The following is a 12,487-nucleotide window of genomic DNA, read 5'->3' on the forward strand; positions in this document are numbered from 1 at the left end:
CCAGTGGTTATTTCTTCCAAGCTGTTCTATTCATGGATGCAGTGAGACTGCAGGAGATTTTCATTTCAATATCTTACTTGGCTAATCATACAAAGGAGAGTTTACTATTAGATGACTTTAATTCAGTAATGTCTGGGCATGTACTCTACTGTCTTAGGTTGAAGCATTTTACCATGTTCCCTCAAAGTGGTTATAAAATGTCCTAATATGTTATTCAAGGCATTACCTGTCACTGTCCCTCATAATGTCACAAATAACATAAAACACATAATCCGTACTCCCTCATGCAGTACCAGTGGGGCATTCTTAGGCATCTAGGAGTACTGCATTTTTATTTTAATCTGTTTTTTTTTTTTTTTTTTTTTTTTTTTTTTACAACGCAGGTTATACCCTGGACTGGTCACAGGGCAACTTTTATGATCGTATTGTATATAAATAATGATATTTAAAAATAATATTGCACTATTATCCATCATCAATTACGTCTCTGACTCCATGGTAAATCTGCTGCTGTGGTAGTGTTAGATTGAAATAATATATATTGCACTATTCTGACACCACATTATTTTAATCGCGCAGAGGGGTATTTGAGGCGTGGCATTTATTTATTGAAGTGGAAGATTCAATAGTTGGGCACAGCATCTATTATTAACTGTTTTTTTGTTGTTGTCGTTTTTTTCTCACAGGGCCAGAAAGGTGAACCAGGAGATATTACAGATGTAAGTTAATACCACTCAACGATCAACACACAAATAAAGGAAGCATAAGCTTTTATATTGATAGTGTTGTTGTTGCAGTGTTGGGAAGATTACTTTGGAAATGTAGTCAGTTACAATTACAAGTTACCCTGTTGAAAATGAAATAGTAGTGTAACAATTTCAATTACATTCTCAAAGTAATGTAACTAATTACATTTGATTTCATTATAATGACTTTTATTCATTTCTTAATGAATGCATCAACAGGACTGTTGGATGTTTCCTCTAAAATGTGGATTAAAAGTATAGATCATTATTTTGGAATTCATCACATATTTGTTCTTTACACAAATAATAACCAGTAAACAAAACAATGAAATGTATGTACGTAATAAAAAAATGTTTGTTGCATTATATGTCTCCCCCATGTGGAAAACCACCATACCATACCATGTTGACCTAATGACAAATGTGCACAATTTAGACAAATATAACTAAAATTGTAATCTTGGAAATTCCCCGTTGCTTTTTGGAAATTTCCAAAAGCAACGGGGATGAGATTCTGCCCCAAGTGGAGTAGTTCAAGTATCTTGGGGTCTTGTTCACGAGTGAGGAAAGAATGGAACGGGAGATCGACAGGCGGATCGGTGCAGCGTCCGCAGTGACGCGGACTTTGTATCGGTCCGTTGTGGTAAACAAGGAGCTAAGCCGAAAGGCGAAGCTCTCAATTTACCGGTCGATCTACGTTCCTACCCTCACCTATGGTCACGAGCTGTGGGTCGTGACCCAAAGAACAAGATCCCGCAGGGTGTCCGGGCTCTCCCTTACAGATAGGGTGAGAAGCTCGGTCATCCGGGAGAATCTCATAGTAGAGCCGCTGCTCCTCCGCATTGAGAGGAGCCAGATGAGGTGGCTGGGGCATCTGATTCGGGTGCCTCCCGGACACCTCCCTGGTAAGGTGTTCTGGGCACGTCCCACCGGGAGGAGACCCCGGGGACATCCCAGGACACGCTGGAGAGACTATGTCTCTCGGCTGGCCTGGGAACGCCTCGGGATCCCCCCGAAAAAGTTGGATGAAGTGGCTGGGGAGAGGGAAGTCTGGGCGTCCCTGGTAAAGCTACTGCCCCTGCAACCCGACCTCGGATAAGCGGTAGAAAATGGATGGATGGGTTATCCATCCACCTATTTTCCATACCGCTTATCCTCACTATGGTCGCAGGCGTGCTGGCACCTTTCTCAGCTGACTCTGGGCGACACCCTGAACTGGTCCCATACAAACAAACAACCATTCGCACTCACATGTCAAGAATTACAATTACATACGTTTTGTAATTCAATTATGTAATGTCGTTACATGTCATTAGTTGCTCCCCAGTACTGTTGATATGTACGCAGTGAGATAGAAAGGCCCAATTGTTATCTAAGCCCTACAAGGCTGTCGCAGGCTTGGGCCACCTGGAAATACTTTGCCCCTCTGAACACACGCTACTTTGCGGCTGCAAATAAAAACGGAGTTGTTTATCCTATCGTTCGTTTAAATGCTTTCCCATTTGGAGGTTAGCTAGTAACGAGTCTGCTCTGATGAGTGGTGTTGGTGTTGGGGGAGATAATGCCTTGCCCCCCCCCCCCCCCACCCCCCCTTTGTAAAGTGGAAAGACATCCAAAATGTCTTTTGAAGCTCTGCAAAGGAATGTTGAGGGATGCATTGGTATTAGTAGACCTTTTACCATGAACACTAAGCATATTAACAATTTTATTCTGTACCACAATCTTTTATAGTAGTATGTAGTATATTTTAGTAATATGATTCGCGGCAGTTTTTCCAACACGCTACTCCTTCCACAATTCTTAACAATCATATCTTCAAAACATTCACCAAATTTAAGACACATTGGAAACCATTTTTTCACATTCTCTAAATTCCAACTTTTCCCATTCATCCACATTCTTCATTCAAATTAATCATATTTAAATAAATGAAACATTTTACAATGTACCTCACCCTTCCACATTCTTTAACTGATTCAAACCATTTTAACTTCAAAGTATTCACAAAATTCGGGATATCTCGGAATCTAGGAGTGGAACATTTCACAGTATCAACGGTTCGGTTCGTAAATATCTCTGTTTTATTGGTCACTGTTTTTGGTTCTGTTTAGTACACGGTGACTCTTCGGAAAATCTATTGTTTTGTATAGTTAGGTTAAAACTGAAAGTATTTTCAGTTTTATTAATTTTATATTATTATATTATTATTAATTATTATTGTTGTTTTTATTCTAATATTATTTAAATTGTTTTTTTAAATTAGAAATATAGGTATATTTGTTTGTCTAGCTATGCCAACGGCGTGTAATGATGGGCAGAACAATTAAATGCTCTTCTGGATGGCAAAAGGTACAAAGCTGTGTATCCAACCAAGTGTTGCAATCTTACAACACAATTAGCCATGGCTTCCTGCAAATATATCAGCTTTGTGTTCCACTAAACAATCCTAGAGTTTACAATGAATAGATTTGTGACTAAATTGAGACAAGGTCATTATTTCAGTTGTCGTGTTTTAAATGATATTTTATTTGGTGGTTTACCGGGAGGTTTTTCTAATATAAACTAAATTCCTGGGCTCAACAAAGGTTTGAAAACACTGATCTAACCATTACTCTCCTAAATAAAAACTCAAGTTATTACATAATTCTTATATGAGGCACATAAACTGACACGTTTCATAATTCATATCCAATAGGGCTGGCGCAGTGGTTTTTATGTGTATTATTATTATTATTATCTACTGATGATAATCATATGTGAATGAGCTCAGCTCATGCATTAAGTTCACTCTATAAACGTTATCTTTATGTTACTAGCAGCATTGATTAAGACTTCCAGTCAGGTCCATACATTTCGGGACAACATTATTTCCGGTGAGTTGTGATATCCTGTCTTGGAGAGATACAGACTAGTGGTGGCTTACGATGGTCTCTCTCGCATTATTATGGATTGGACTCGAGTTCAAGGCAGGACGCGCCCCGCTACAATATGATTGGCTGCTGTATCGCTGGAAGGGCATGACCCGGATGGCATTTCCTGCACAACGCCACAACCACGCGCACTACCATCTTGGCTTGCATTAGCGCTACTGTACACTGCTTCGCCTCATTAGTAAATGAGAAAAAAAGAGTTGCGCGTGTTATGAACTGAACAGGACACGCGGAACCAAAAACAGTCGCACCGAATGGTTTGGGCGTTTTTTTTTTTTTATAAACCGTTCCACCCCTATTGGGAACCATTGCCCAAATCCGCACATTTTACTGTGTTCCGCATTTTCCATGACAGCATTGCCAAACCAATGCAGACCTTTTCCACATATCTTGGGAAATATCTTTCCCATTCCGAAAATTCCCATATTTTTTTTATTTTTCACATTTCCTACGACGACATTCCCCAACCAATGCACACATTTAACATATTTACCTCCTCCTTCCACATTTCTCAAACAATTCAAACCATTCCCCCTCCAAACTGTTTTTTAGTATTCCACATTTGCCATTGCATCAATCTAAAAATGATGGCTATGTTTTAAAAATGTACTTCTATCATTTCAATTAAGCTTTTATTTAGTCTCACATTCAACATTTTTTCACCCATTTTAATGCATTCGAAAACAGTTTATGCTTTATAGTTCACCCACAATTTCTACAGAAAATGAATTCTCTAGTTACTAATCTATGTATTCTTTCGTCTCTTACAACACAGGTCGTAGGACCAAGAGGACCACCTGGCCCAATGGTCCGTTCTCAGTCATACTTTTAATTTTTTCATTCAGTGCATGTAAAGTGAGTAAGCCTTGGATCTAACATGACTTACTCACTCAGGGCCCACCAGGAGAACAGGGACATCGAGGACCAAGAGGAGAAAAGGGAGAGAAGGTCAGTCTCCTTTATTTTGTATTGACTCAAGAGGTACAGTATGTCCCTTTAAGGTGGCATGGGCAGATACGAGTATGCAGAAAGGCGGCCTTTCATTGAGTCACCGGTTATTTACATTAAGCTGGGACACAAGCAGGCCTGTTGGAGACTCTTAATGTAAACCCAAGGCCGCTCATCGTGGGCACACAGCAAACCACACAACCTTCGATCAGCGTGTTATACACACTTTTTGTTTATATGCAAGTATAACACATGGCCGGCCACCTCTCAGCACATTCTTGTGATTTGTCCACACATGCATCATCTGACACCTTGAACATGTCCTTAAGGAGAATATTTACACCCATTCTGCTACAAAGTCAAAGTTGAGGCTTAATTGATTGTTAGCCACCAGCAGCAGTAGTGTAGTGTTCTCTACATCACATTCCGTCCAATGAGGGAACACTGTCATAATAGAACAGAATAGAACTTTATCATCATTGCTTGGCAACAATAAGAAGCAAAATAGTGCCATATTACAAAGATATGTATGTGTACCAAAATGGAACACTTTAGTGAAAATATATACAACAGAAATGTAGATACAAGGTGCATAATGTCAATAATAACAGCAGGGACATGCTCTAAGCGGAAACTATTGCACTAACAAAGCTACTAGGGGGTAATTTGACTTGTTATAAACAATATATTTTGGGTACTGTATGACATAAATATACACAAACAATCTTTTCAACATATTGTATTTCGCAATACAGCAATGATATTAACATTAGGTTTTATATTACTATGAAGTGCCTTTGACGTCATCAGAATCGCTCAGTCAACATGAAAATGTAGCAGAACAATCTAACTCTGATATCTTATTATATATGTCCCACTGCTTTGCTAATTACAGTGTGTGTAATAAGTGCTTAAATTATACTAAATATTTTTTTACATGGTTTTATTGTCCTCAACGAGTTTTTTGATGAATTGAATCATTTTGATCATGTATATTCTATTAACACATTCATATTGAATATTTTGCGTGTCCCTGAAATTGCTGTCCACTCTGCCATTAAGGGGTTACTGCCCCTTTAAGAAACCCTATGATGTATTCAGTGACATTAAAACCAGTATTTTGTCTTTCTTCAACAAAGGCTGACACAGTGGATAGCTGCAGAACAAATATTTACACTTGTTTTGTAATCTTCATCATATAATGTATGAAGTTGGATACTGTCAGTCTTAACATGTCCATGTCATAGTGAAATATCAATCGATATAAAAACCTTTTAGAAATTCATTCAAAATCTATTTGTTAAACGGTACACAGTCAGCTTGCTACCAAAAAGTCCACCATGTGATCATTAAGTGTCCACCCTGTCAGCAAGTTCCCATATTTAGCTGTTTGCATGTCCATTGTCTTCTTACAGTTAATTTAAAAACAATTGTGAGGGCTTGGTAAATATGCATTTATAACAGCATAACATCTCCTGAATAAAATGAATATGACGTTCAATAGAAAATCTCAACTTTTGGTTGGTGAAATGGGAAAGTGTTAAAAACACCTTATGGTGATATTAAGTTATTAATATCAGAATCAGAATCATCTTTATTTCCAAAGTATGTCCAAAAAACACACAAGGAATTTTTCTCCGGTAGTCGGAGCCGCTCTAGTACGACAACAGACAGTCAATTGACAGAGAACACTTTTGAGACATAAAGACATTAAGAAAAACTCACTGAGAAAATAAAGGGTTGCTCGTTATCTGGTAATGCCGGTACAAATTATTATAATTTTTTGACAATTGTGCAAAAAGATGCAGAGTCCTCTAGCACTTAGAGCAGTTCGAGTGACTAATCTCGCAATAGTCCGGCGCAATGACCATTGTGCAAAGGGCGCCGAGACTTCAAGGAGTGTATGCAGGTTAAAGTGACGAGTAGTGCGATCATCTGTGACAATGTTGATTGTGCAAATGTTGCAGATACTCCTCAGTCAGTGTGCAAGTGGGGAAGATGCTACTCTGGCATGAGTGGCCAGTATTGGTCAACGACAGATATGCAAATAGTGCAGTGTGGCGAGATTACTACAGTGAGTGCAGGAGTAGTATGTAATATAATTGGCCTGACAGAAATGTGACAACAAACTCAGACAAAAAAAAAAAATTGGCAGCACGTTGCAACTCGTGTGCCACAGCATTTTACACAATCTAATCAGATCTGGTACAAAAGCTGTCAACATAACTTTGCAAGGTTTTGATTGACGCTGTCGGGTTGTTATTTATTCAATATGTTTATTATTAAGCCTCTTACTTAAAAAGGCAATAAGGCAACTCAAAATATTACAAATGCGATTCTTTTTGCACCGAAAATTCAATGAATAGGAATAAAACAACTTCTTATACCATTAATGATATGATCAGTGTCTGTTTTTTGAATGTACAGTACAGTAAATTATCCTCTCTATTGATTGCAGGGAACATCCGGTCCTCGTGGCAGAGATGGCGAGCCTGGCACCCCCGGAAACCCTGGGCCCCCTGGACCACCAGGACCTAATGGACCCCCTGGGCTTGGCGGAGTAAGTATCCCGCGATGCTCAGGGACAGTAGACAGAAAAAAAGATCAATAGAAAATTCTCATCATTCTTTGAGAAAAGAGGGGTGTTGAAGGTAGTGGGGGGAGTAGGAAAAGGGCAGGGAAGTTACTTATTTTTAATGTGGGGTTTTTTTATTGCAAAAAAACAAACAAAAAAACAGGAGACTCTTTGTGAAGGGGAGCTGGACGGTCACCTCGAAAGAGCATGTGAGCCTAGCATTGGTGGAGCCAAGGGGGTGCCCGCGGCCTCCACAGCGACAAACATGGCCACCCCACTGGCCACCCCGACAGCCCTCGACCACGCGTGTCGGGAATAACCGTTGAAAAAATCTCCAGTCAAATATCCATCGTCACCCAAACAGAATTTAAGATTTTACAGCCCTTGCTCACTCTAACCCTCCCTAGTTATCCAAGTTTGGGACCAGCATTGAGTTGGGCTGGCTTGCCCCCCACAGAGGCAAGGTGTAGAAGTTCTTCAAAGTACAAGCCCTGGAATTCACCCAAAATGGCTGCTTTGAACCAAAATGGATGACTTGGTGTTGAATTTCAAGCATAGATCCTCAAGGCTTTTCCGTGCGTTCTGTTATGAGAGAGACGACCACTCAATTTCATGGCTCTCTGTGAAACTGGTTTCTGGGACTGATTTTATTCTAACTTTCCACAAGGAGCTACCAAGTGAGTTTTACATAGATACACATACATTTTGACCGGGACACGCACGCTCGAGTTTTTCTGTTATGTTGAGACCATTTATTCGTCAGATGATGAATAACAAACGATTCCAAGAGGGCCTTCCTACTGCCTTGTACTCGGACCCTAGTAAGCCATACTGTATACGCTGAACAGAAACAACAACACTTGCACGAACTAATATTGAATCTGCCTTTGCAAAGATAATACAGAGGGTCCTCGGTTTTCCATGACTCCTAACCTATGAGATTTTGAGGTTATGAAACGTGTGCAAATCACTTTTGGGTGAAATTGATCCACTTGTCTAAAGCAGAAATCTGTGATGCCCTCGCATGTAGGAAAGGAGAGCCACAGTAACCGATGCATTTTTTTTAGCCATTTATTGAACGCTGGGAAAAGACTAAAACGCATAAACACAATGAGGACATTCACACAAATGCTGCTGTCAGCCACAGCTCACACGGCACCCCACCAGACCCCCGCCTCTTAAAGGCACATGCATGTATGCAAGCACTACAGTAGTATTTTCTATACATTTTATGCTTGTAATTTTTTGGTGTGTTCAAATATGTTTACGTATTTTAAAAGTGTTTTAATAAGATGTTTTTTGTATGGTCTCTAGATCGCAGATTTTGACCTATTTTAGTGGGTCCGGAACCTATACCCAGCGATAAAACCAGGGTACTGGAATGTTTTGTTCTCTAACTCATGAGGTCTTTTGTTCTTCAGAATTTTGCTGCTCAGATGGCGGGTGGCTTCGACGAGAAGGCCGGCGGTGGCGCTCAGATGGGCGTGATGCAAGGACCCATGGTGAGCCAGCAACTTACCCTTCTTCTTTTTCTTCATCTTCTTTCCTTTTGCAAGCGCTCATCAATGTCTCACAAAGCTGCGGGTTTAAAAGAGAGAACAAAAAAAAAATCTGGGTGCTGACTGACCTGCGGGACCAGAGGAGCTCCACGAGATGGATACTTCATCGTCATCATGACGGGGAATTAAAATGATCAAGGAGGGTGAGGAAAGAGGAAGGTTTTCAACTAAAGAAGATTATTCCGCTCGGAAAGGTTTTTGGAAGACGGAATCAAGAGTTCAGGACCAGACCAGCGGCTTTACTTTGGCTCCCGGTCAAGTCTGGAAGAGTGACATTTAATTAAAAAAAACATACGCGCTGGACCCCGACTCGTACCACACTGTGGAACAACACTGCTACTGAGACCCTCTTAAACGCACTCATACAGTATATGCCGAAGTTATGATATTACAGAGCTCCATTGATAATCCTCAAGCCACGGTGGTCAAGGCTTCCCGCTCCCACTCAAAGGTGACTTTCATTCACATCTGAGGACCACTGTGCCACATTTATTCGATTTTTGGGGGGGTGATTATTTTAAAGCAGAGCCAAGATGCTGAAAGGCACGGTTATGAGGGCATATGTTTAACTCTCAAAATATTTGAAGAACTTCCATCAATTTCTATCGTGCTTGTGCTTATACTGTAAATTGATGCCAATCCCAATTAACTTTTAGCGAGAGAAGCGGGGTACGACACGGACTGGTTGCCCCAGCTGATTTTGGGCAAAGAAAGCAGGGCAGTGTTTTTTCCTAGCTGACTTTTGGCGAGAAAAGTGGGTACACCCTGGACTGGTTGACACCAATCCCACGACACTGGTAGACTAATAAGCATTCCCGCTTACAATCAAACCTATGGACAATTTTAAATCTTTGTTCCTGTGTCCGTGTCTTCAGTTTTGGAATGTGGAAAAAAGCCACACAAGGACGGTGAGAACATGCAAAAATGCTGGAGCCGAGATTCAAACCCAGAACCTCAGAATTGTGAGGCAGACATGTTAAGCACATTTCTCCCCATCCTAGCCATTTAAAGAACTTGTTAACGCTTAATTCCCCACGTCTTTTCACCAAAGTGAGTGTTTGCCTCATCACCTTCACAGAATGTGATTTTTCTCATGTTAAGTGGTCGGGCGTGGGGGGGGTTGAGATTGAGGCTGAGCCGAAGAGAAATGAGTCGCAGGAATCTCACCTGCTGCTGCTGAGGGGAATAATTAGACCCGCGTTCATCTTGTTTTTCCTTTCGTGTCGCCGCCTAAAAGAAGTCACGCAGAGTTCAAACATGCCGCTGAACTGTCAACCATGGAACTGCACAACCAGGGTGGATGACACTGTTGAATTTCAAATGATTTTTTTACATGTGGAGGTGGTATAGCTTGAGAACCAAAAAGACAAGGTGATTTATAGCCATTAGTGAGCTTCAAATACTGTACTGTACTGTCGCTGCCTGAGATGGTAAAAGTACTCACACTCGGTACTTACCGGTAAATACAAGTAAAGAAACTTGTGTTAAAAAGGACTGGTAAAAAATAGTACAATTCTCAAACATAGCCTCCCAAAATGGCATGCGATTATGAAAGTGTGCAGTCGTGATAAATAGTCACAGAAAACACAAACCCAGCTTCAACTAAATAGCAGCGCTCGCAATACTATGCTAGCATCAGCACAGTGAACAAGCCAATGTTCGCTGCGGCTGCTACGTTGGTAGCGTTGGCATTTTTATCAGCAAAGCCCCCGAAGCCCAAGGTAACAGGTCAGCGCAAGGCGTTGAGTGTGCCTGTGAGAGCACGACAAATGACTGACACTTCGTCGGTCACTCCTTCGTTCTCCGATTGGTTGTTTTTCCTCGTGTGCGGTGGAATTCTTAAAAATTTAATTAGAGGTGCAAGATGGGGACAGAGACGGCAGAATTTGTCACAGATCATTTTATTCATGTACTCCTGTCAGGTAATTGTGACAGTTTTAACAAATATGACAAAAGGTGTTGTTTTTGAAAATTGCAAACCTTCTCTTTAAGTATATTAACGAAGCATTAAATAACAATGAGATGCCACAAAAAAGAAAAACATAATTGCTCAACTGTGGCATTACTTTATACTGGGAAGTGTGTGTAATATTAAATTAACAGAAGCACCACCACAATTATAATATTGTTGAATAAATACCTCAGTAAGTTTAGTAAAGGTATATGGAATCTTAGCTGGTGTACCTAATCTTATGGATGCTGGAAGATGTTAATTACTGATTGTGTCGTTCCTGTCCTTCCAGGGCCCAATGGGTCCCCGAGGACCACCTGGCCCCACTGGATCTCCTGTAAGTACGCACAGTATAAACTTTACAGTTCACTTCCCGTCACACACATACACGCGATAATTCACAGCAAGAACTGACGAGTGTAACACATAACCCGGACAAACTAGGTGTTTACAAAGCGGCGAATGCGTGGAATACTCCCAGCTGCAAGCTCCAGGGTGTCCCCCCCCAAAACACCTGACAATTTATGTCTCGCTCCCCCGCCCTTGTCTTCTACGCCTCCTCCTCCTCACCTGTAGGCCTCACAGCTTCCTCTTAGCCTGCAGAGGGAAAACAAACTAAACAGGCGATGCCCGCCGACGGGTCTCTACTTGATATACACTACGTGGAGGAGGAAAAAATGATTTTGCATTTAAAACGAGGATGGCCCTCAGTAGCGCTCAAAGCACATCTTCAGTTTTGTTGTCAAGATTGAGGCTTGAATCACTGATCAAATAGCCCATGTAAAATCTCATCCAAATGCCCTATGCAGTGGTAATTGAGATACAGGTCTCATTTGTTCCGTGACCACGCTCCTAACTCAAAACACTCTGATCGCAAATCATCTTTCCCTATTGCAATGAATGGAAATGCCATTAATCCATTCCAACCCTCCCCTGAAAGAAACAAACATATGGTGTTTGTGTTTTTTAAGAAGGAAAAATAACACTCTATAATATTGTACTTTATAAAAACAGTAATAAAAAAAATTATTAGAATGTAAACAATTCATTTTGTGCATCATGATTTAATGCTGCAATCCAATTCATTGTGTTACTCCTTCTGGTGTGCCCAACTTGGCCACTGGGAGGCAGTATAATACAGTCATGCAAACACAAACGAAGAAGTGTTCTGCTTCTAGGACTACTGTAAGTGACGCAATAAGATGCTGTGATATTAGTAATTTTTCGTGGAGGATAAATAAAATATTCCTGTTATTGTTACATTATCTTTCTACGTGTATTGCTATTTGTGCTCAAATATCTGTTGCCGCGACAATCAATGCTAAGTGTTTGCACGTCAATCGCGTTTTCCATTTTATGTTAGCATGAAGCTAGTGGGCCATTCTTAAGGCAATGTTCGGTTGTTTTAAATAAACTAACTGCTGCTTATTGTGGAGTGAGTTGAATTGAGTTCACCGCCACCATACAGAACTTGTATCTCAAGTTTCCGCTTGCAAGTCAAAGCAAAATATCCTCCTATCTCGACAAATTCATTAGTTGCGTCACTCGTATCTCAAGGGAACCACTGTATTTACTATTTATTTTTAATTTTTTTATGTACCTTCATACAAACTACCATTATTTAATGGGTGTCTCTTGGAGTCATGTGTAATCATGCCAAATATCAAGCAAACAATGGATCAGCTTATAATCATATTTTCCCCCTTGTTTTGTTTATTGTTTTCTTTTTTCTTTTATTTGCAGTATTAGAGGATACATTAGGATCAGTGATTTTACCT

General features: G+C 40.4%; 1 protein-coding gene across 3 annotated transcripts in view; it reads left to right on the forward strand.

The window, feature by feature from the left end:
• col2a1b (collagen, type II, alpha 1b) overlaps nt 1-12,487 on the forward strand; it is a 59,652-nt gene that overhangs the window by 7,192 nt on the left and 39,973 nt on the right. For all 3 annotated transcript variants that reach the window (XM_061785192.1, XM_061785194.1, XM_061785193.1), the window contains 6 exons: nt 687-719; nt 4,452-4,484; nt 4,571-4,624; nt 7,083-7,184; nt 8,621-8,701; nt 11,002-11,046. In XM_061785192.1, coding sequence (XP_061641176.1) covers nt 687-719; nt 4,452-4,484; nt 4,571-4,624; nt 7,083-7,184; nt 8,621-8,701; nt 11,002-11,046 — 348 coding nt within the window. The remainder of the gene's footprint in view (nt 1-686; nt 720-4,451; nt 4,485-4,570; nt 4,625-7,082; nt 7,185-8,620; nt 8,702-11,001; nt 11,047-12,487) is intronic.

This window comes from Phyllopteryx taeniolatus, chromosome 9, assembly GCF_024500385.1.
Source record: "Phyllopteryx taeniolatus isolate TA_2022b chromosome 9, UOR_Ptae_1.2, whole genome shotgun sequence".
Classification (NCBI taxonomy): Eukaryota; Metazoa; Chordata; class Actinopteri; order Syngnathiformes; family Syngnathidae; genus Phyllopteryx; species Phyllopteryx taeniolatus.